This window comes from Mandrillus leucophaeus, unplaced genomic scaffold (assembly GCF_000951045.1).
Source record: "Mandrillus leucophaeus isolate KB7577 unplaced genomic scaffold, Mleu.le_1.0 Scaffold108, whole genome shotgun sequence".
In the NCBI taxonomy this organism is placed as follows: domain Eukaryota; kingdom Metazoa; phylum Chordata; class Mammalia; order Primates; family Cercopithecidae; genus Mandrillus; species Mandrillus leucophaeus.
The window spans coordinates 3,149,009-3,174,772 of NW_012098987.1; the positions used below are offsets into that span (position 1 = coordinate 3,149,009).

The following is a 25,764-nucleotide window of genomic DNA, read 5'->3' on the forward strand; positions in this document are numbered from 1 at the left end:
AGATGAACCCAGTACCTCAGTTGAAAATGCAGAAATCACCGGTCTTCTGTGTCACTCGCACTGGGAGTTGGAGACTGGAGCTGTTCCTATTTGGCCATCTTGCTCCACCCCCCTACCAAGTCCTGTTTTTAATCTGACTTTATTATAAGTTACCAGTGAACTTTTCCTATGAACATGAGGCTTCATAAGAGCAGTGCTATTTATGTAAGGTCAAATTTGTGGGCCGTAGTTTCAGTTGTCCTGATTTAGTAGGTCTACAATAGAGGCTTTAAAATCAACTGTATTTCTATCAGGCAACCTACATTGTTCTGATGTAGAAGATCCATGGACCAGACTTAGAAAAACAATGGTCAATAGGAGCTGTGAATATTGGCTCCAATTCCATTCCACATATGTTTCTTTTACATTCTCTGTATAAGTTGCAATTCACACTTTGCTCAAGGTATTTTTGGTATGGGTTTTAAAATTATTAGTTTTTTAAATTGAAAGATAGATTGAATTTATCATGCACAAGATGATGTTTTGAAGGATATATACATTGTGAAATGACTCAATCTAGCTAATAGATACTTTGCCTCACATAATTATTATTTCTATGGTGAGAACAATTTATATCTACTCTCTTAGCATTTTTCTAGCATACAATATACTCTTAACTATAGTAAACATGTCATACAGTAGATCTCTTGAATTTATTCCTTCTAACTAAAATTTTGTGTCCTTTGTCCAACAGCTCTCTAAGCCCCCACCCCCAACCCTACCCCAACCATCCCTGCCCCTGTTAAACACCATTCTACTGTCTACTTCTATGAGATCAACTTTTTTAGATTCCATACATTAGCGTGATATTTATCTTTCTGTGCCTGGCTTAATCCCCTTAACATAATGTTCTCCAAGTCCATCCATGTAGCAAGATTTCCTTTCTTTAAGACTACATAGGATTCCACTGTGTTTATACATATGTATGGCTTTTATCCATTTATTCATTGATGGCTACTTAAGTTGATTCCATATCTTGGCTCTTGTGAATAATGCTACAGTGAATATGGGAGTGTCACTATCTCTTTGACATGCAGATTTAATATCTTTTGGATATATATACAGTGGTACAGCTGGATCATATGGTAGTTCTATTTTTAGTTTTATGAGAAAGAGACTGTTTTCCATAATAACTGTACTGATTTACATTCCCACCAAAAGTGTGTAAGAGTTCTCTTTACATCCTAACCAATACATGTTATGTTTTGTCTTTTTGATGATAGTCATTCTGACAAGTGAAAGATGATATTTCATTGTGGTTTTAATTTGCATTTCCCTGATAATAAATGATGCTGAGCATCCAGAGCAAAACACATGTTAGTCCACAAGTTTCAAAACATTTTAAAAATCAAAATCATATAATGTATCTTCTCAGACTACAGTGAGTAAAACAAGAAATCAATAGCAAGAGGGACTTTAGAACCCATACATATACTTGGAAAACAACACACTCCTGAATGACCATTAGGTCAATAAGAAAATTAAGATTTATATTAAAACATTTCTTGAGAGAGAGAAAAATGGAAATACAAAATATTAATTTCTGTAGGACAGAGAAAAAGCAATGCTAAGAGGAAAGTTTATAGCACCAAACAACTACATAGACAAAAAGTGAGGCTGGGCTCAGTGGCTCACTCCTATAGTCCCCACACTTTGGGAGACTTGGGAGGCAGAGGCAGGCAGATTGCTTAAGCCCAGGAGTTTGAGACAAGCCTGGGCAATATGGCAAAACTCCATCTCCACAAAACATGCAAAAAGTATCCTGGTGTAGTGGCATATGCTGTAGTCCCAGCTACTCAGGAGGCTGAGATGGGAGTGTCACTTGAGCTCAGAAGGTTAAGACTGCAATGAGCCAAGATCGAGCCATTGCACTCCAGTATGGGCAACAGAGTGAGACCCTATCCCAAAAACAAACAAAAACAACAATGAAAAAAAAAAAAAACTCAGAAAGATTTCAAAGAGTCTCATGATACACTTCAAGCAACTAGAAAAGCAAAAATAAATCTAACCCAAAATTAGCAGAAGGAAGGAAATAATAAAGATCAGAGCAGAACTAAACAAAATAGAGACTAAAGAAACCAATACAAAAGTTGGCTATTCAAAAATATTTAAACGTTTGTTAAACTGCTAACTAGACTACCCAAGAAAAAAAGCAAGAAGCCCAAAACAGACATCAGAAATGAAAAAGGAGACATTATGACTAATACTATGAAATACAAAAGATCACCAGAGATTATTATTAACAACTATACACTAACCAACTGAAAAACCTAGAGGAAGTGAATATATTCTTGGAAGCATACATCTTACCAAGATTCCATGAGGAAGAAACAGGAAATCTAAACAGGCCAATAATGAGGAGCAATATTGAATCAGTAATGGAAATTCTGTGAACAAATAAAAGCTCAGGACAAGATGGTTTCCATGCAGAATTCTACCAAACATATAAAGAAGAATGAATACCACTTTTTCTTAAACTATTGTGAAAAATTGAGTAGGGAATTCTCCCTACTCATTCTATGAGGCCAGCATTATCCTAATACTCAAACCAGACAAAGACACACACAAAAAAGCTATAGACCAATATCTCTGATAAATATAGATGCAAAAATCCTTACAAAATACTAACAAACTGAATGCAACAACACATTAAAAAGATAATGCATCATGATCAAGTGAGATTTATCCCAAGGATGGTAGCATAGTTCAATATATTCAGGTCAATAAATGTGATACATCATGTCAGCAGAAGGAAAGACAAAACCCATTGGATTATCACAATAGATGCAGAAAAAGACAACTCTGAGCAAACTAGGCATAGAAATATCATACCTCAAAATAATAAATACCATATATGATAAACTCACAGCTAACATCATACTGAAGGGGGGAATTTGAAAGCATTTTCTCTAAGAAATGAAACAAATGGTGAAAAATGCCGACTTTCACCATTCCTATGCAACATGGTGCTGGAAGTCTTTGCCAGAGAAATCAGTCAAGAAATATAAATAAAAGTCACCAAAATTAGAAAAGAGTCAAACTGTCCCTTTTTGTGGATAAAATGATCTTAGGTCTAGATAATCCAAAAGACTACCAGGAAATTCTTAGAACTTATAAACAAAGTCAGTAAAGTTGAAGGATACAAAATCAACGCACAAAAATCAGCAGCATTTCTATCTGCCAATAATGGCATAACCAAAAAAGAAATTAAGAAGGCAGTCTCATTTTCAATAGCTACAAAAAAATACCTAGGAATAAATTTAATCAAGGAAGTGAAAGACCTCTACAAGGAAAACTGCAAAACACTGATGAAAGGAATTGAAGAAGCCACAAACAAATGGAAAGATATTACTTGTTCATGAATCAGAAGAATTAATATTATTGAAATGACCATACTACCCAAAGCAATCTATGCATTCAATGTAATTCCTATCAAAATACCAATGCCATTTTTACAGAAATGTAATACACAATTCTAACATTCATATGGAACAAGTAAAGAGCTGAAATAGCCAAAGCAACCCTGAGCATAAACAACAAACCTGGAGGCATCATACTATCTGACATCAAAACATATTACAAAGCTATTGTAACCATGACAGCATGGTATTTGTATGAAAGTAAACACATAGACCAATGAAACTGAATAGAGGACCCAGAAATAAATCCACATATTTACAGCCAACTCATCTTCAACATAGATTCCAGGAGCATACATTGGGGAAAGCACACTTTCTTCAAGAAATAGTGCTGGGGAAACTGTATAACTATATGCAAAAGAATGAAACTGGACCCCTGTCTCTACCATATACAAAAGGCAACTCAATATGGGTTAAAGACTTACATGTTAAACCTGAAATTATAAAACTACTAGAAGAAAACAGAGGGAAAATTCTTCAGGACATTGGTCTTCAGAAAATCTTTCTAGGGAAAGATTTTATGGCTAACAGCTCAAAAGCATAAGCAACAAAACCAAAAATAGACAGTTGTGATCATAGTAAAGTTAAAAACTTCTGCACAACAGAGGAAACACTCAACAGAGTGAAGAGGCATCCTCTTGAATTAAAGAAAATATTTGAACATTATTCATCCTACAGGGCATCAATATCTGGAATATACAGGGAACTCAAACATCTCAATAGTAAAAAATAATAATTCTATTAAAAAGTGGGCAAAGGATATGAATAGATATTTCCCAAAAGAAGATATACAGATGTTCAACAGGTATATAAAAAATGCTCAGTATCATTAATCATCAGGGAAATGCAAATCAAAACCACAATGAGACATCATTTTACTCCAGTTGGAATGGCTATAATTTTTAAAAGACATAAAATGCCAGATGCTGGCAAGGATGTGAGGAAAAGGGGACTATTACACACTGTTGGTGAGAGTATAAATTAGTACAACTACTATGGAAAACAGAATTACCATAGAATATAGCAATCCCACTACTGGGAAATATGTACTCATGGTTTATTGCAGCATTATTCACAAAGAATAGTGGAAAGATATGGAATCAACCTAAGTGCCCATGGTGAAAGATGGCCACTTTCACCACTTCCATTCAATACAGTACTGGAAGTCCTTCAGTACTATGGAAAGATATGAAACAAACCTAAGTGTCATCAAGGGAACAACAGATAAAGAAAATATGGTATATATTCATAATAGAATACTACTTGACCATAAAAATAATGAAATCATGTCATTAGCAATCACATGGGTGGAACTGGAGAGGTCATTACATTAAGTACAATAAGCCAGGCACAGAAAGACAAATACCATATATTCTCATTTATACGTGGGAGCTAATAAACTTGATATCATGGAAATAGAGAATAGAATGATAGATACCAGAGACTGGGAAGGGTGGGTTGTAGTGAGGGTTGGAGGGGGGCAGGATGAAGAGGGATTGGTTATGGATATAAAAATATAGTTAGATATAAGAAATAAGTTATAATATTTGAGAGCAGACTAGGGTTACTATACTTAGCAATAATATTATGCACATTTCAAAGTAACTGGAGGACAGGACTTGAAATGGTATCAACAAATAAAAATCATAATCACTCAAGGTGGTGAATACCCCAAATATGCTGGCTTAATCTTTATATGTTCTATGCACGCAATGAACACTCACATGTACCCCATAAATTTGTAAATTATTATATATCAATAAAAGGAGAAAAAAAGAATGCTCTAAAACTGGGGGAAAATCAAATGGAAATTAACTTACAGCTAGACCTTGATTGTGCCTATAATTCTCAGACTGCAAATGAATGCTCAGGAGTTGTGACATTTGAGAACTCAGGAAGTGCAAAGGCATTTAACACAGGTATCAATCATTTTGTTCTCTGAAAACTTTTCTTCCCATTCAAGATATATAACACGAAGTGAAAATTAGCTCCATATTATTCATGTGAGGTGACGGTTGCTATCTGTGTCTATAAACTTGACCAGGTCTTGGAATTGAGGCTAAAGAGAAAAAAGCCGAAGCTACTAACTTGTGTTATTTTCAGTTAAGAGGATGTGGAAATTAAGATAACCCTCAGTTTATTTATCTCTAAAATGATGATAATGGTATTTGACTTTAATAATTTGGAAATAAATGAAGAACATCCAAGTGAGAATAGACAGTTTATTTATTCAGACATTACTGTAGCAATAAAGTCAGCTACCATCACTAGCACTTGGCAGAGATTCAAAGTCAGGCAGGGAAGTGGAAAAGCCTTATAATAAAAATCATGGAAGACCTCAGGTGTGATGTGTTTGGAGCATGTTAGCATGGGAAAGCTAGGAGTCAGTTAAATGGAAGTGACACATCCTGTGTGATTTGTTTAGGGAGTGTATTTGGCTTTCTCTTGTTGGTTCTCAGTTAAAAATTAGGGCAAAATATAAGGAAGCTGGCAGCCATTGACCAAATCCTTACTATTCCAGGTCAGTTGCTGCAAAGGTTGTGGTTTGGCCTCCTGGACTTGTTGATGCAGAGATTGTGGGCCAGAGTTCTATCAGATATGGTCTAGACGTTATTCATTTGTATGTTCAGTCTTCATGGCTAACAGTTTTTTAAATGAGAATTGAATTGGAATGAGTTGAAAGATACCTGTTGCTGTTTTTGGAAGTAGTGGAGGTAGCATTAGGCGGTAAGGTGAAGGCAGCAGTATCTGGAAGACAGAAGTAAGGCATGTGGCTCCACTGATGTCAGGAATGTCTCAATAGGTTACCTTGAGCTAGGGGAAGAGCATTTGGAGAAATTCTCTTTCTCAATCCCGTCTAAATGTAGAGTAGAAACATTACCCTCATTGCTCTTCACAAGGATCCTTGATTCCCTGGGTATCTGAAACTTTAGGCTCTACTTCTAAACTCATGAAAGTGAACCCCAATATTGGGACCCAGCCAAGAAGTGTTCTTGGCATCATGCAGGAAAGAATTCAACAATGAGCCAACAGAGTAAAGAGAAAGCAAAGCAAGTTTATTGCGCAACAGAGTACAGGAAAATGGCTGCTCCATGACAAAGCAGGGCTACCCCACAGGCAAAGTAACACTTGTGGATCTAGCACCAGTTAGCTAGATTTGTAGCTACTCCTTAATTATATGGTAAATAATTTTCTAGAAAAGGGATGTGGAGTTCCTGGAACTGAGGGTTTCTCTCCTTTAAACCATATAAGGTAACATCCGGGCATTGCTGTGGCATTTGTAAACTGTCATGGTGCTACTGGGAGTGTCCTTTAGCATGCTAACGCATTATAATTAGTGTATAATTAACAATGCGGGCAACTAGAGGTTGCTTTCATCCCCATTTTGATTTAGCTGGTTTCTTTACTACATCATGTTTTGATCAGATCCTGTTTTCATCAGTGGGATCATAACCCCACCGATTTGGAGACCAAGTCCTGCTCATCTCCTACCTCAAAACTAATGAGAGAGGGCCCATTTTTCTAACCTATGAACTTCTATAGCTAACATTTCCTTATCTCAGAATTATGAATAGGTAAACAATCAATTTGTAATCAGAAGAAGTTACAAACACATCATATGAGAGCTATCTAGTTAATGATTTAATATTATTTTATCTTGCTACATATTTATGACATTTTAAAGCTTACCTCTTGTAAAATATTCAGACTTATATCTATCTTGTTTTCTTTTTTTGTTTCTTTGTATCTACCCTGTCCTGATTATTCAAATTCTTGGCATCAGCAAACTTTGTTGCTAAGACTTGTAATCATTGCTTAGCTGCCTTGACTATAGGTACCTTGCTATGCACATTGCAAAAGTCACCTTCTTATACACACCCACACGAGCACACATATTCTTTAAGTTCTGTTCAGAAATACCACAGTCCCTTTGGCCTCTCCTAGACCTCCTCATTTCTAGAGTCTTTCACCTAATCTCCATTCTCGATTGCCTTTCCCATGAGCTGAATGACTAAACACTAATATCCTACTGACCTCAATTTCCTGTCCTTCTGCCGTTTTCACTCCGTGTTTCCTCTAGATCTGTTTCTTCACCTTCCCTTCCTTTTTTTCCTTTCTTCCTCCAGACCAAAATATATATTTGTTCTAGCACTACAGTAATTCTCATTAAATATTTAAATCTCATTCTCCTTTCCTGTTTCTATTGTATACTCCAGAAGCACATCCAACATTCTGGCTTTTAGGCTTCTACATTCAATACTGGAGAAAACTCATAATGGTCCAGCATAGTGTCACTACAAGTTCCGAGAGCCACCCTACACTGGTTGGCAATGCCACTATGGGTCCAACTCGAGGCTGTCTCTCATTCCTCACAGGTGCAATTTCAGACTTTTACTACTCCTCCAGTACACTGTGCACCACCTCTTCTCTCAAAAAGGAAATTCCTATGCAGCCATAAAAAAGGATGAGTTTGTGTCCTTTGTAGGGACATGGATGCAGCTGGAAACCATCATTCTCAGCAAACTATCGCAAGAACAGAAAACCAAACACCGCATGTTCTCACTCATAGGTGGGAACTGAACAATGAGATCACTTGGACTCGGGAAGGGGAACATCACACACCGGGGCCTATCATGGGGAGAGGGGAAAGGGGACAAATTGATGGGTGCTGATGAGTTGATGGGTGCAGTACGCCAACATGGCACAAGTATACATATGTAACAAACCTGCACATTATGCACATGTACCCTAGAACTTAAAGTATAATAATAATAATAATAAAAAAAGGAAATTCCTAGCTAACTTTTCTCACCACCAACAAGGCTTATCTGCAAGTTTTTTTATTATCTTACTCAGAGCAAGTCACATTCTTATTTGTGCTTGAAGCTAGTTATTTCACATAGACTCTGGATCTCATTCTCTTCCGTTTCAATAGGGGCCTCTCTCCTTTACCTACGTCTCTTAAAAATTTTATTCTTATTGTTTTTTAGACTTTTTCTCTAAGGTTTTGTCTGTGGTCACATATTTATCTCTCTCTTTTTGAGGTCTACCTAATTATCTTCTAGATTCCTCCTTTTCTCTTTTCCTTCTCACCCATTAGTCAATAAGTTCCAACAATTTTACTTATTAACTCTTTAAGTTAATAAGTAAACTAAGTAAACTTATTAGTAAACTTATTAGTAAAATAAGTAAACTTATTAACTCTTTAAGTTAATAAGTAAACTGCCAAATCATTTAAAACACAAATGTAACCAAGTCCTCCTATGTTTAAAATCTTTTAATAGTCCTTATCATATTTGGTTTAAATGCAAACTCCTTGACATAACACACAAAACTTTTCATGATTTGACCCCTGCATTTATCTCTCTAGTCTTTTATTTCCCAAAGTGTGTTCAGAAAAACGCTTACTCTGTGAAAAGTCTGGCACGATGAGGTGGAGGAACAGAAAGAGAATGGCGGGCTTTATCAAGTTCAAATCCATTTGAGAAACTAATGCTTTAGTATTACCTTTTAGAGAAGTGGTTCTCAAGTTGGTTCCTGGAGCAGAAGCACCCGCGTTACTTGAAAGGTCATTCTCAATACACATTTTCAAGCTTTACCCTAGACCTAATGAATCAGGAACGATGGGTCCCAGGACCTAGCAACCTATCTGTGTTTGTGAGCTTTCCCGGCAATGCTGATGCACACTAAAGTTGGAGAACCACAATCTTAGAGAATCACCATGCATAGTAGCATATTAAAGGCTTCAGGAAATCTGAAAATAATGTATTTAACTTTGTTTAAGCAAAAATTTTTAAGTTGGTTGAGCCCTGGTCCTAGTGTGTGTAAGTACGCGATACTAACATAGAGTAGAAGAAACGTTAGAGAAGCACACTTCATTAAAAGCTGTTATAGCCCATTTTACTAGTAATTATTCAAATATAGTAGGCATCTGTCATGTGTTTTTGTGTTTACGTAGCCTGTCTTTGCATTTTTCTTTTCTTTTCTTTTCTTTTTTTTCTGTGATGGAATCTTGCTCTGTTGTCCGGGCTGGAGTGCAGTGGCGCTGTCCTGGCTCACTGCAACCGCCACCTCTCAGGTTCAAGCAATTCTCCTGCCTCAGCCTCCCAGGTAGCTGGGACTACAGGCACAGGCCACCATGCCCAGCTAGTTTCTGCATTTTTAGTAGAGATGGAGTTTCCCTATGTTGGTTAGGCTGCTCTCCAGCTCCTGACTTCAGGTGATCCACCCACCTCAGCCTCCCAAAGTGCTGGGATTACAAGCATGAGCCACTGCACCCAGCCAGTCTTTGCATTTTTCTACCAAATATCTCCTCCCAACCCTAGTCTTGTCAGCTCCTTAGAAGCAGCATTTCACAATTACATGTTTATTGAATGAATACATTGAATGCCACAGAAATATTTTATAACCGTTTTTAAAGTATTGTAAAGTTCCACTAACTTGAAGATATCATTTGTTATTTCAGTACTTTCTTTTGCATGTAATGGCTCTTTCTGTATATTGATCTCTTCTTGATGGAATATACTTATATTTTCTTATCTGATATCATGAAAGTGTAATATACATCCCATCAGCTTGTCTGTAAAAGCTTTTCTGTATATGCTTTTCTGTAATGAAATATCCTTTGTAAACATGACCATTGGAACTTTCTTCAGATAATCCTATAACCTGGCAACTTTCCACTTTCAAAAATTACCTCCCCATTATACCCTTACAGATTTTCTTTAAAGTCTGTTTCTTCAATAATCTATTAACAAAATAATTTTAATCACTATTATAATAATCACTATAATTATGATTGATTTACTGGGTCATATTTTAATGAATGTATTTTTATTTATTATTAAATGATTTATAATTACCATATTTTCTTGATATAACAAATTGTTATTTCATAACATTATTCATAGTAATGTTTCAATCAGTATGAATACACTTATTATAAGCTTTTCTTAATTTCTACTATCATAACCTTAATATTTCCAATCATAAGGTTAATGCCCTATTAGATTTCTAGGGTACATTAAAAAGTTTTACATAGATAAAATTAATTCTTAAGAAATTTATAATACACCAGATTAGACCTCATCCCTTAAGCATGCAGTCTCTTACAATGTGCTATTAAAGTAGGGAGAGCCTGATTTATGATAGTATTGTGTGCTATGTAAAAACTTAATGATTCAACATCAAGTTTGATTTATTCTAAAGCAACAAACATAGTAGGATGTGAAAAATAGCATCATCAGTAATCTTGTGGTGTCATAAAAAAGAGTGATGGAAATACAATTTGTGACAGGTAAGGGATTTGGGAATGAATGCATATTTCAACTACTTCTGTCTCTCCTCTTTTCCATGTCACTCTTAGCAAAATGATGAGAAGTGACTGTGATGTTACACATATCATGTATAATAATTTTATTTCATTTAATCACATTACTTAAAACCTATAAGACATATAGTTTGGCTATGTACATATGACGATAATTAATGATACTGTTCTAATACCAAATATCTCCCCACCGTGGCCATTGGAAGCAGTTTTATTTATAACCTTCACAACGCACCAGGTTATCTGGATTTCTAAATCCTTTAGAAATCTATTCAGCTTAATATAATGCACAAATAATTACATTATTGTGGTGATAACAAAATCCTGTTCACAAAATAAAAATAAATTTTAATAAAAGTTCTAACTTAAAAGACAGTAAAGCTTGATATTTGTAAGCCTGCATTACTGCCCATTACTTCCTAAAGTTGACTGACATAACGAAGAAATTGAAAGAGGAAGCTTGCCAAGAACTTTCAAGTTGTTTTCGGGGATCACATGTACATACTTCTTAAGATCTTTGGAGACTGCTTATAATTCATTCTGGACATTTGAAGTATTTTATGTCAGCCACTAATTTTTTTACCATTTTAATTTAGTTCTGCAAGTTTTAACATCTGCTGCATTTCAAACATAAATGTAAATCAACGACTCTTGGATGTACCCTAGGGAAATACATGCTCTTAAAAGTACATTATAGTCTAAGACTAGAGAGGTCTCTAGTATTAAGTGAGTTTACTATAGGGCTATCTTTTAAGTTAAGTGAGAATAATAATTAAATGACAACTCAACAGAATATGGTTACATATCATGATTTGCACTGGAAAATACGCATATACAACCATTCAACTGAGAGGGTAGCTGACCTGGTTACAGAAGACATGACAATTGGATATGGCAATAGTTTGGGCCAAATAAAATCTAATACTCATTTTACACCAGAGTCTTTGAGTTTCCGGAGCCATAAGTTGATGTTTTCAAATATCCTGCACCTATAAGCTTGCAAAGGATTTAGCAAAAATTTCCATACACTTAAGTGAAAATTTATCTCTGCCTATATTTTTAACCCAATTTTAACAAGTAAATGTAAAAGAAGTGCTCTAAAGGAACACCCACCAAAATAAATGACCAAATTAACTTATCTAGATGTTGTAAAGAGTTGCATATGTTGAGTATGAAATTTATATGTGCAACATTCAAGATTGTTATTGTACTCTGTTAACCTCAAAGTAAATCTAGATCATCCTATGTCACATTCTGCTTTCTAGAATGACAGTTGAAGATTTTGAGGAGAGTGGTAAATTAAGAAAGATTCAAAGATGTTTTTAAAAAAGGAAAAAAGAGAAAAAGGCAAACACAAAATTTTGGTTATCTAGATACATTTGTGTGTAAGAAGGGAGAGTTTAAGTCATTAATGTTGCATATGTATTGTGGGATTTAACAGTACTGAGTTTGCAACCAGGCAGCTGTCGGTTCGGCATACTTACTACTGATGTAACTGAGCAAAATATTTAGACAAGATAAATTTTATGCACACATACTTGCACGCACACACAAACACACACCTTTGCACACACAAAATTCAATTTTCATCCTTGGAAGAAGCCACATTAAAGGCATAATTTCTATAATAGTAATTCTTAAGGTCACGAACTATAATCATCAGAGGGAGGAAAAACCTCCAGTCCAGAACAACAACAATAAAAAAAGCAATGGAAGTTAAACCAAAACTTAAAAAGTGATTGGAAATACAAGCCTGGCCACTGTGAGTTTATTCTATGGGATGCCATTCAATGAAGAAAAGAAACCTGAGTTTAACAGCTTTAACTCCCATAATCTAAGAGTTTCATTTCCATCATCATTTTTCTTTGATCTTCTATTTGACAGTGACATCTAACTAAAGTCATCCCATTTAACCTTTTCTTTTGCATGTTGCGTGAATTTGCGAGCAGAGTAAGAAACAGGACATTCCTCGTGAAGATCAGGGACCAACCACCAAGAATTTGGATTTTTGGCCCCAACTGATTACGCTGATGGTCACTATTATTGATGAGGATAAAACTGCCTACACACCTGTCCTGAATCAGTAAGTACAATGTTTTGGAAATGAATGGATTTTATTCCACTGAAGTTAAAATAATACATATTTTAAGTGCAACATACTCTGATGACGATAATAAACTTTTCCATGATTAAGCTATAGAAAATGGTATTTTTCAACTTTTATCAGCAAATATCAATTAAATGATATTATGAATTTTTAATTTGAGCTCCATGGAGTATGAATCTGTGGATATGGAGAAAAATATTTTCCAAGATTTGATTTTTATGTAATGTAAAACTTTTCCTCTGGATCCTTTCATAACTATACCATTGTCTCAAAAGAAAAAAAATGTGCACTCCCCCAAAACTAAAAATAGTTTTGAAGAGTTAGTATTAAACATATTGCATTGTGGCTTTTGAATAATAAACATTTGGCACAACAGCTGCTTTCAAAATAGCTATGCATATTGATTTAACAAATTTAATAAAATATTTAATAAAACAAGTCAATTTTCACAAATTATAATCTAAAGTTCATGCCTCTAAGACAATATAGATGAATTAAAATTCATGACTGTTCTAGAAGAGACTGTAAAAATCCTCATTTTATCAAAATACCACTAGCTATGTGACCTTAGGCAAATTATCTAATTTCCTTGGGTCTCAGTTTCCTCCCAACTAAAACAAAAGTGTAATTATTAGATGATTTTCAAGATCCAATCCAACTTCAATATTGCATATTTAGATTTTATTTTACACCCACATATTAAAGACCATAAAAGCAAATATAACATCAGACTACCAGCTAGGCACTTGCAATCTGGTTAATGAAGAGGATTGTCTCAACAATATTAGTTAGACCTGAAATGTTATGGGTAGCAAAGATAGCAGAAATAGACAAACAGTAAAGTAGAACAGTGAAGTAGACTCAGACTTACTATAGATAAATGTGTTTGGTATTCTTATCCTCTATACTGGTCAAGACTATTAGGGTCATTGTTTATGTTGGCTCCAATTAAAATTCCAATTAAAGAAGAAATACATTTAAGTATTTCAATCTTCATCCTTTTCTGCTTACTGTTAACCACCCATTTTCAACAGTCCCCCAATTCCTAATTGTGGAGAAAGTGGTCCTATTTTTGGTATACAGTCATCATTACGTTAAGTTTGCCCTTTCACTTTCTTCTCCCTTTTTCCCCAAACCTAATTCTTATATCCACCTTTTCTTCCTGAAGGCCTTGGTGTTTCAATCTCTGTACAGACTTTGTTCTTTTATTCTCTGCTGTTAGGACTAGAAGATCTTCTTTTAATCTATAACCTGTCATCATCTCACCACGGGTCCTGAGAAGTACTTCTTAGGTCTCTGACAACTTTGTGGAATAGGATTGTTTTCTTATTTACTCTTTGGACCTTTCTTGAGGACAGAGTAGGTTTCTGAAAGATTGGGAGACACAACTTGTTTCAAGACTGTGTCCTTGGACTGGGATAGGCCATTTTATAAATGGATGCTGGATGAAAACAAACTTCTGCTGGGAAACACAAATTCAGTTCTATGAAGAAACTTTGGCTTTAATAATCAAAGAAATTTCTTATGTTTACCAAGTATCTTCAATCAGGATATGACCAGTAAAATACATTATAAAATCATAGAAGAAATTAAAATATCCATGATTTATTTTTAGTCATATACCTCAAAATATATACAAAGATTTTAGTTGATTATATGTAACTGTAGTAAAGGAACTGGAATAAATAATATTTATGGCAAAAATATATTTATAATTGTGAACTAAATTAAGCCTAAGTTTTAAAAATTAGCAATGACATATGGGGAGAGAATTGTTTTTGTTTTTGGTTTTAATTTTGTTTTTAATGTCAGAGTTTAAGTCCACTTTTTTCCTTTGAAAACTTGTCCCTGAAAAAAACAAATGCCTTCCTCTATTTGGAATCCATTATTTATTATTGTGTTTGGTCAGATTTTAAGGATGCTGTAAAGCTTTTTTTGCATACTGAAGATCATTCAATTTAGTTTCTCACTTAATTTAATAAATGCTTTAAGTGAACTCATCTGGAGACTGAGATGGGGTCCTGGTGGCCAATGTTGCATTTGTATAATGTGGTGAGATTTTCATTTATATCTGTTTCTTTGTTTGAATACTGTATTGTCACATTTATGCTTCATTAATCATCTCCTTGGCTACTTAAACTAATGCAGGATTTCACAAAGTAAAAATTCCAGACCACTAGGGTAAGGATCACATGGACTACTAGTTGGATTTGCAGATCTTGAGCCCCACCCCAAATCTATGGATTCAGAAAACCTGAAATTGACACAGAAATCTGCAATATTAATAAACAATCCCTGTTATTGTGTCTTATGGTCACTAACAATGAAGGCCCAGATCAATATGTGAAGGACATGTTAAAAGTAGCTTGGGTTTTGTTTTAGAGGCAAAGGCAAGTGAATTTAATGATTTTAAAATATAGGACATTTTAAAATATCTTTCAATGTAATGCATAATTATTGATTCAGATCATTTAGTGAAGTTCTTATTGTTATCATGAGCTTGAGAAATCATTGTAAGCTTTTGCTTATTCAAATTTGATAACAAGTTTACAGTAACAGTAGAATATAAGCATGAGGGAAAAGAGTTCTATTTTGTTGACTAATGTATATTCAGGCATACATATTTGTTGAATGAATTAATAAATTAAAGTAAATTTATACATGTAGTCAGTATCTGTTCTGTCTGTTTCCATGTTGTTGATTTATTAGTGAAATACAGTATTTATTTGAATAATATTTTCTCAATTTTTAAAATTATAATGAATTTTAGATGTTTTAGAAATTTCAGTATTTCATTAAAACTAAATAGTATTAAGCAGAGTACTTTCAGATTTAGGTCTCGGTTTCTGTCTCTCTTTCTCTCTCTTTCTGACAGGTTTATTGAGGTGTAATTGAATATAATACAATTTCATGTACTTAAATAGTATAATTTGAATAGTTTTGGCATATGTATTTAACCACAAAATTATCACTATTTTCAAAATAATGAAGATAGCCATTACCCCAATAGTTCATCCACTTTTATAATTCATCCACTCCTCCACCATCCCCAGGCAACCCCTTATCTCCTTTCTAGTACTATGAATTAGTTTGGAAATGTTATCATTATGTGTAAATGTATTCATAGATTCTCTCCATTCTTTTGTCCAGCTGCTTTTATTCATTACAACTATTTTGAGATTCACCCATGTTATTTTATGTTTCCTTTTATTTTTGAGTAGTATTCCCTTATACATATATACCACAATATGTTTATTCATTCATCTGTTAAAATTTGTATTTTTTCAAGATTAGATTGCTATGAATATTTGTTTACAAGTCTTTCTATAGACATACTCTTTTATTTCTCTTAAGTTATGTGGTAAGTATGTATTTAATATTAAAACTGCCAAACTGCTTTCCAAAGTGGCTGTACTATGCCAACAATTGGTTTGATAAATCTTTTAATTTTACCTATCCTAATAGGCATATATGATCTAACTATGATTTTGATTTGCACTTTCTGAATCCTAGTGATACTGACTGTATTTTTATCTGCATATTTGAAATTCATATATCTTCTTTGGTGAAATTTCTGTTAAAATCATTTTCCCATTTCCAAATTAGGATGTTTATCTTATTATTATTGAGTTGTAAAGGTCTGTACTAGATAAAGCTCTGTCATCAGAAATAAATGTTGCAATATATGCTTCTAGTTTGTAACTTTCTTTTCTATTATCTTACTAGTGCCTTCTGAAGAGCATAGTTATTGCATATTTTTTAAATTTTGATGGAATAGTCCAATTTTTTTATCAGTTTCTTTTATAGTTTAAGCTTTTAAAAATTTCTCTTTTAGAAATCCTTGCAATCTGCAGTCAGTTTGCAACACCACAGTTTTCTTCTAGACATCTTACATTTAAGTCTATAATTCATTTCAAGCTAATTTTTACTTGTTAACTGGTGTTATAATCAAGTTTAACTTTCTTTGGGATCATTTTCATATGTTTATCTATTTTTTATCTCTACTTGTTGAAAATTATTCTTTCCTCATTGAATTGCTTTGGCACCTTGGTGAAAACTCAGTTGACTATATATGTAAGAGGTTAATTCTGAAGTTCTTTGTATTCTGTTCCATTGATCTATATATCCGTAATTACACCAATACTGCACATCTTGGTGACTATCATTTTCTAACATATCTTGAAATATTATAGTAAAATTTATTCAACTTTATTTATATTTTTGAAAATTGTTTGGCTCTTCTAGCTCCTTTGCAATTCCATTTAAATTTGTATCAGTTCATCAATTTCTACAAGAAAAATGTCTGCTGGACTTTTGATTGATATTGCATTAAATGTATAAATCTATTGGGGAGAAATGAAAACAGCAATATGAATTTTATAATCCATGAACATGGTATGTACATGCATTAAGGTCTTATTTAATTTTTTACTTTAGTGGAAAGGTGTTGCATATTCTTTGTTAATTGGTTTCTAAGTATTTTTATTACTATCTTAAATAGTATTTTTAATTCCAATTTCCCATTCTTTGTTAGTAGTACATAGATACACAAATATATATCTTCAGCCTTCCTAAATTTACTTTTTTGTAGGTTCCTTGTGATTATTTAAATACATCATATTCTTGTCTAAAATAAAGATGGTTTTACTTATATCTTTCCAATTTGGATGCATTTTATTATTTTTCTTGCCTTATTGCTCTGGCTAAAATCTTCAGGGCAATGTTGACTAAAATTAGTGAAGATCAGACATTCTTGCCTTATTCCTAATCTCATAAGGAAAGCATACAGACTTTTACCATTGAATATCATGTTAACTAAATGTTTTTCATGAATAATTCTTTATCAAGTTGAGGAAGTTCTGTTCCATCCTTATTATTCTGAAAGTTTTTATCATGAAAGGGTGTTGGATTTTGTCAAATATCTTTTCTGCTCATAATAGGGTAATCACACAATTTTGCTTTTCAACCATCAGTATGGTGAATTATACTGAGGAGTGTTTAACTTTAAACCAACCTTGCATTCCTGGAACAATCTCCACATAGTCTTGATGTATAATCTTTCCTATATATTATTATATTTTACTCATAAAATTTTGTTAAGTATTTTTGCATTTGTGTCTATGAGGATATTGATCTATGGTTTTATTTTCTTATAGTGTCTTTATCTGATTTTTATATCAATGTAATGATGGCTTTATAGAATGAGTTAGACAGTATTTCCTCCAGTATGGTTTGCCAAAAGAGTTTTTATAAAATTTGAAATTTTCTTTTCTGAGTTTTTGATAGAACTTACTGGAAAAATAATCTGGGCTTAGAGTTTTATTGTAGGAGGTTTTAAAACTAAAAATGTTATTTCTTCATTAGATATAGGGCTGTTTAGTTTACCTATTTGTTCAGTTTAGGTTTTTGTAGTTTGTATCTACAAGGAAATTTTCCATTTAATCTAAGTACTGAAATTTCTCCATCATGTAGTTGTTTATGCCAGTCTATTATTATTCTTTTTATGTCTGTTAAATCTGAACTGATTTTTCCTATCTCTCATCCTTAATATTTATATTTTGTGTCTTCTCTCTTTTGTTCTGTCCAACTGGCTGAACATTTATAAATTTTACTGGTCTTAAAAAACAGCTTTTGATTTTATTCAATGTTTTGTTTTCTGTTTTAAATTAATTTTTTTCTCATTCTTTTATTATTGTCTTTCTTCTGTTAGTGAAGATAAATGTTAAATGGCTATCACAGTAATCCAGTGAGAAGATATGAAAGCCTTGTGTAAGATGGTGGAGAGTTAAGGTCAGATTTGTGAAATAAATCAAAAGATCTTTATGACTAAATGCATTGAGTAGAGTGTTAAGGAAGCAGAGACAATGGAAATGTTTTATTTATAGGGGCATCATTATTGGAAATAAGAAATACAGGAGGAAGTATCAATTTAAAGAAATTCACAGTGACTTATATTTTGATATACAGAGATTTGGTTATCTGTGTGACTTGCAAGCATTATATGCAACAGAGAGTTGTATACATACATATGGAAATCCTTTAGATTGATATCAATTAAATACATAATATAGAGAAGTTTAGCTATATATGCCTAAAAGTAAGAAATCTTAATTATTTCTAAATATTCAGAAAATTTTACTCATTTTACTAAAACTATTGTGACTTCATATTACTTTGGTTTTGTTATGCATACCAAAACATAAGCAGAAATATGTTTCATCCATTCTGTTATCTCATGTTTGTATGCATTGTACTATAATATGTAATTTCTTTTAGTTTTCTCCACAAGTATACATACAGTGAAGTCTCAACTCATTTTCTCTCTTCATTAAGTGTAGATAGCAGAAAGTATCTCAGTGTATTGAGTAGAAAATGGACCAATTTTGAAAGATTGTCTTCCATTTGCAAGGATAAAATTTGCTTATTTTTCCCCTCACAGGGTTATATGATGAGCCAGAACATTAGTTTCAAATTGGATGTTTTTAAAGATAGTGTATTTTATTTGCTGAATTGAGGAAGTTTAGGTTTAAGCTACTTTGATTAGGATTTGCCTTTGTTCTTTCTATTTTGGAAATAATGTTGTTCAGAGTATTAAAGTTATTGATCTGTTTGCTTACACTATGGGTTCCCTAAATTACTTTTATATTTAAGAAATTGTTGTGAAAGTGTGAATCATACAATGAAGTACAGAGACTATGCAGTAGAGTTCTGTATAGCCGTCATTCTAATTCAACAATTATCAAAATTTTGTGATATTTTCTTCATCTATACTCTTGAGTTTTCACTTTCTTTTTCTTTTGGCTGAATTATCTTAAACAAACTTCAGACATTCTATCGTTTCATCCCTTCTTAGTTTGGCATTTATCCATAAAAATCATGGCTTTCTTTTGTACAGCACAACTAATAACATTAACAGTAATTGCCTGGTATTGTGTAATCCCTATTCCATAATCAAGTGCTTCTGATTTTCTTTAAAGAAGTTATTTTTTTACATTGTTTTGTTTCAATCAGGATCCAAATAAGGTATAAGCATTACATATGGTTATTATGTGTTACAAGTCTCTTTCATACTAGTAAGTCCCCCCTCCCTTTTATTTTATTTATACCATTGACTTCTGAAAGAAGCTATGTTCACTACCCTTTAGAATATGCCACTTTCTGGGTTATTCCATTTGCCTCCTTGTGCTGCTAATTAACTTGTTCCTTCATAGTTAATACTCTCCATAGCTGAATATTTCAGGTTCATTTTTTTAAGAACACTTCACAAGTGACTGTGTGTACTTCATACTATGTCACACCAGGTAGGACATTATCTGGTTATTCCCTTGTAGTGATGTTAACAGTGATTAGTGCTGCCAACCTTATTTCTTTGTTGAAGATGTCTTCATCAACCTTTTCTCTAATGGTTTCATTTATTTATGATCACTTCAGAATTTGCTATTCCATTAGGGATGACAAAATGGTGGTTTTATAAGGTTATCATTTCTTCAACATTTATTCGTTAGAATTTTTTACAAAGAAGAACTTTCTTTCATTAATTAGGGTTACTTGGTTACCCTAACATATAGTAAATATAGGAAAGATAAGGTAAATATTTAATTCTTTCTTTTAACCTAAAGTATTTTATCTCATTCTTTTCTTTTCTGCTCTATTGGATTTTTATTGTTTTTCATTAACAGTTTCATTTCAATTTAATAAATATGTATCGAACCCTTGATATATGCCAGGCACCATGCAAGGCTAGAGTCACAAATATTTAATTTCTAAAAGAGATATGTACAAAATTAATCAGGAGTCTGAAACTGATTAACTACTGTGCCTGTGCCTGCCACAGTCACAAGTCATTCTGTGATTAAACTCCTCCTATACATCCTTGTTGACACAGCCTTATGAGAACAGAGAAACTAGGTTCCCTCTCTGAAACTGTACCAAAAAATCCTGAGAATGACTCAGCTGACAGGGAGAATAGACACTGAAAGTTTACGAATTTGGAGATACCTGTAGTCGGTGATCCACAATTAAGAATAAGTCAAAATGAAGTATAAACAAGAATGAAGATAGCACTGAGAGAGAAGAAGGTAGTTGGCAGTGAGTAGAGGGAAAGGATACTTGGAAAGAAAAGCAGATACAAGAATAGCAGAGTCACATACTGGAGGACTTTGTGCAGGAAGATCCCTGTCTGCGGTCATTCAGCGCAGTCCTCAGCGCTGCCTTAAACCCTGAAGGAGCATCTTGTCTGTCTTGTCTGAGGCTCCCTAAAGCCTGACTCCAGGGGCTGTTTGACTGCAGTAGACAGAGTTCGGTTTTTCTTGGGTTCCAGTAGAATGTGGTAATGGAGTTTAGTTTTGTTTTTCCATTACCCAAAGTATCCTTACAAAAATTACTTTTTAATTATGTGTAGTTACTTGAGCCTCTGATTTTTGGAACCAAAGTAGCATAACTAATCCAATATAATATTATATGGAATGACACATGTATTCCAATATAGTTGCAGTTTGTTTTCTGTTGAAATTTAAAAAAAAACAAAACAAAAAACAAAAAACAAAAAAAAAGCTTTAATTTGAATTCTTAGGATCTAGGCAAATGGTTTATTTCCTACAAGAGATCGGTTTTGCAGACCTGGAGTTCATAGTGGGCAGAATAGATAGCGAAAAAACCCACAGATCTGTTATAAAAATCTACCTGACACTAAAGATATAAAGTAAAATTTCAAAAGTAATTTAAAAAATTGTTACGCATGTCTATCATAGCCATTTTGAATTTTAAAACAGATCAAGTGTGTTTCTCTGCAGTTTCCCAAAATATTACATTATGTGGAAATAATTCAAATACTTTTCTAAGTGCACAAGAGTACTGTCAAAGAATGCTTACTAAGAATTATACTAATTTAAACACCTCTGAAGATTTCACTTTTCTACCTCCCTGACCACATATCACGGAGGCGAAAAAGAGTTGATCTTGAATTTTTCAAGGTTTGTCATGCTTGCTGAAAGATTTTAACACAACTAGATATTTATGTGTTATAAATATCATAATCATTATATAGGGAACCATGGGGAATTAACTGGAGTCAGGCACTATTCTAACATTTTTATAGTTTAATGTTTAATCCTAAATTTATTCTAATGATATCAGTACCATTATCATCCCCAAATTACAGATTATGAAACTTAAGCATAGAGGGGACTAACTTATGCAAAATCACATATCTAGTAATAGGCAGAATCAAAATGTAAGCAACACTTTGAAGTAACAAAAGGGTTAATGTTAACAAGAGGATCCCATAAATAAGATGATGAGCATTAATCCTTCCAAACATTTCTGATATTTTAATGATTAATCTGGATCTGATTGCAACATCTTTTAGGCTTTCTATGTTTTAGAAATTAGGAGGCAAAACTTAACTCATGAGACCATAGCAGGATTTGTAGAGATAATGCACAGAAGGCACCCACCCTAATGCCTGCATTGAATAGGTGCTCCACCTGCCCTGCAATATGAACATGAGGACTTGCTTGTACCAGGTCTTGCAGCTTGAGAAACAGTTATCTAAACTCAGTAAATTCTGTTGACTATTTATCCCATGCACATTACACAAGTTATTTAGGCTATCTCTGGCCATCTGCAACTCCTTTGTGATACTGCCAGGTGGTATTTTAATTGTCTTATGCGATGCTGATTTCAATAATTAACTTAGAGCTGGGTTCATGCTGGTAGTCTCAGCTACTTGGAAGGATGAGGCAGGTGGGTCTCTTGATCCCAGGAGTTCAAGACTGAAATGAGCTATGATCAGACCACTGCACTCCAGCCTGGGTGACAGAGCAAGATCCTGTCTCTGATATAAATAAATAAAAACTTTTAAAAAGTGGAAGCCAGGAGCAATGGTTCATGCCTGTAATCCCAGCACTTTGGGAACCTGAGGCAGGAGGATTTCTTGAGGCCAGCAGTTTGAGATCAGTACATAGTGAGACCCCATCTCTACATTAAAAAATACAAAAATTAGCCAGGCATTTTGCCACATGCTGGTAGTCCCAGCTATTAGGGAGGCTGAGGCGGAAGGACCTGCTTGAGCCCAGGACGTGGAGGCTGCAGTGAGCCAAGGCAACACTCAGCAACAGCCTGAGCAACAGAGTGAGAACCTGTCTCCAAAAAAAAAAAAAAAAAAAAAAAAAAAAACAGTTTACATAGATCCATTTACAATTTTGTTTTTCATGTTAAAATTAAATATATACTTAAAGATCTGAGTTCATTCAAATAATTCCTTAGGTTATAAATGAAACAAAGAGAAAGCAAAAAGATAAAAAGGGTGATTGGCTTCAAATGGCACTTATGATCAATTTGCTTTATGGTACAAGAGACCCTAAGTACAAAAGGAAAAATTTCTACCACAGCATTAATTTGTAAGGATGGCTCATAATTTACTAGTAGAGTCCTGCTTAATAAAATTTATGCTTAGTTGTTCACTGCATTCGTGATAATAGCAGTTAATTGCACTAAATGCATGTCAAGTATCTTAAGTGCAGAACATACTAACAAAGCCTTAATATGTTTTATAATGTAAAAAGGGCACAACAAACTGTCTCTTAAGTTCCAGCTATGACAAAGAAATTTCAGATGCATACATGACAGGCAGGAACAGGGAACCATTGCTTACTAATTTGTAATAATTAACATACTTTTCTTCAAAGACAAACTTTGCATATCAAAATAATACTTCACATTTAATGGATTCTAATTTTATCCATTGTGACTGATGAATCAGTATTATCAAATTTGGCAGTGGCAGATTATGTTTTCCTCATTTCAGTAAGAAATTTGCAAGATAATAAATTAGGTTATTAAATTGTTGTGTCTCATAAGATTCAAGATTTAAAACATTTGTGCTTTGTTAATTAATTGCTGCAAATTAAAAACAGGAGACAGTCAAATAATGGTGGAATGGATCAGTTATTTCATTAAACCTCCTCTTTATAATGGTAGATTAAGTTAAGCTATGACTGCATTGAAAATGAAGAAGAGGTGGAGCTACACCTTAGAGAATTTAATTTGTGCACAAGAAAACCTCATGAATTCAGACTAGTGTGAGAAAGGCTAATTTAAATATATATGGTAAGTAGGAATATTTCATATACCATATTTATGTATACTTCTTTTAACTTTTAAGTATGTATGACAACTTCTACAAAGTTACAAAATGGTTGTGGAAAGGTAAACCTCTTTCAGTTTTGTTTCTATCGTAGTTTGGAATTCATTTGTAGTTAATGTATGAATTGTTAGTGTATAGCTCAATATTTCTGAAGTTGATAAAACCATTTAGTCCTGTGAGTACATAAACATTTTCCTAAATCAAGTGTATTGCTATTAACTTTATTAACAAATTTTATCCTACGGACTAAACACCTAGTAAATACAAATATAAGTTTTCATTCACTTTATGTGATTATTTTTACGTTAGAAATCAATGGAATCTAAATATTTTCCTGTCTGTCTCATTTATACTTATAATTTCGTCAATATCAGCAGGAAACATTTATTGAGTACTCACTGTGTGTCAGTGACTAAGCAAAATATTTACATGTAAAATCTCATTTAATCCTCACAACAGCCCTAGAAACAGTCCCAAGTTACACAATTAATATCATCCCCATTTGACAAGTGAGAAAATTGAGTTTTGAAGAGATTACTCACTGCTCCACTGGGTAAATTAGCTAAGTAGCAGAGGAGAAATGAAATCGCTGTCTTTTGGAATGCATTGCTATTTAACTTCTGTATTATACTGCTAGGTGTCAGGCAGGAAAAATAGCCAAAAATGTGTTAAATTTTGGAAAATAAGCCTCTAGCAAATACGCAGATGGTATAGACTCCTTAGCTAGCCCCCACCAAAAGGCAGATGTATTCAATTGTGAAATGTGTCGGAAAAAAAACTACTCTGCCTTTTAAATAATGATTTGCTATTGAGACTACAGCATAGAAAAAGCATATAAAAATTTAGTGTCAAAATGAGATTACATATTTACAAGTCTGCAAAGGCAAAGTTGGACACAGTGAAAAAACACTATTATGGAAATATTATTTTGTGGTCCCTTAAAAATTAGAAACTTAAAATGTAGCCATTAGTTTCTCAGAAATTGATAAAATCTATGTTGTCGGGAAAATGGAGTATTTCTCCTTTCATTTCCAGAACCGACTTTCTTCTTTCACCCACTGTATTTTACTCATAATTGTTCATTTTTCTCCCCTATTTCCACAAGGCAGAAAACAGTAAAGAATTGTTTGGGAAACTGTTAGCTTTGCAAATGTTACTTAGTTATATTCTGGCTGCTAAAATGGTTTAAATAGTATGGAGAGGGCCAGGCGCAGTGGCTCACGCCTGTAATCCCAGCACTGTGGGAGGCCGAGACGGGTGGATCACAAGGTCAGGGGATCGAGACCATCCTGGCTGACACAGTGAAACCCCGTCTCTACTAAAAAATAGAAAAAAATAGCCGGGCGTGGTGGCGGGCACCTGTAGTCCCAGCTACTCCTGCTCGGGAGGCTGAGGCAGGAGAATGCTGTGAACCCAGGAGGTGGAGCTTGCAGTGAGCAGAGATTGCCCCACTGCACTCCAGCCTGAGTGACTGAGTGAGACTCCATCTCAAAAAAAAAAAAAAAAAAAAAATAGTATGGAGAGAAAAACATTAGATACATATGTAGGTATTGGGAAGACTGTGTAAATGTAATTAATACTGTTAGGTAGTAAAGAGATGCTATGTGAGAGAAGTGTAGGGGAGAAAGAATATCTTTTCCTTCTATCCTTCTATCCTCTGAGTCCTCAGCTGTAGTCACTATAACAAGATCCATTAACAAGAGAAGAGCATACATATTTATTT

General features: G+C 33.7%; 1 protein-coding gene across 1 annotated transcript in view; it reads left to right on the top strand.

The window, feature by feature from the left end:
* Positions 1-25,764, top strand: part of UNC13C (unc-13 homolog C (C. elegans)) — a 690,296-nt gene that overhangs the window by 414,522 nt on the left and 250,010 nt on the right. The window contains exon 17 of the mRNA XM_011986478.1: positions 12,738-12,871. Coding sequence (XP_011841868.1) covers positions 12,738-12,871 — 134 coding nt within the window. The remainder of the gene's footprint in view (positions 1-12,737; positions 12,872-25,764) is intronic.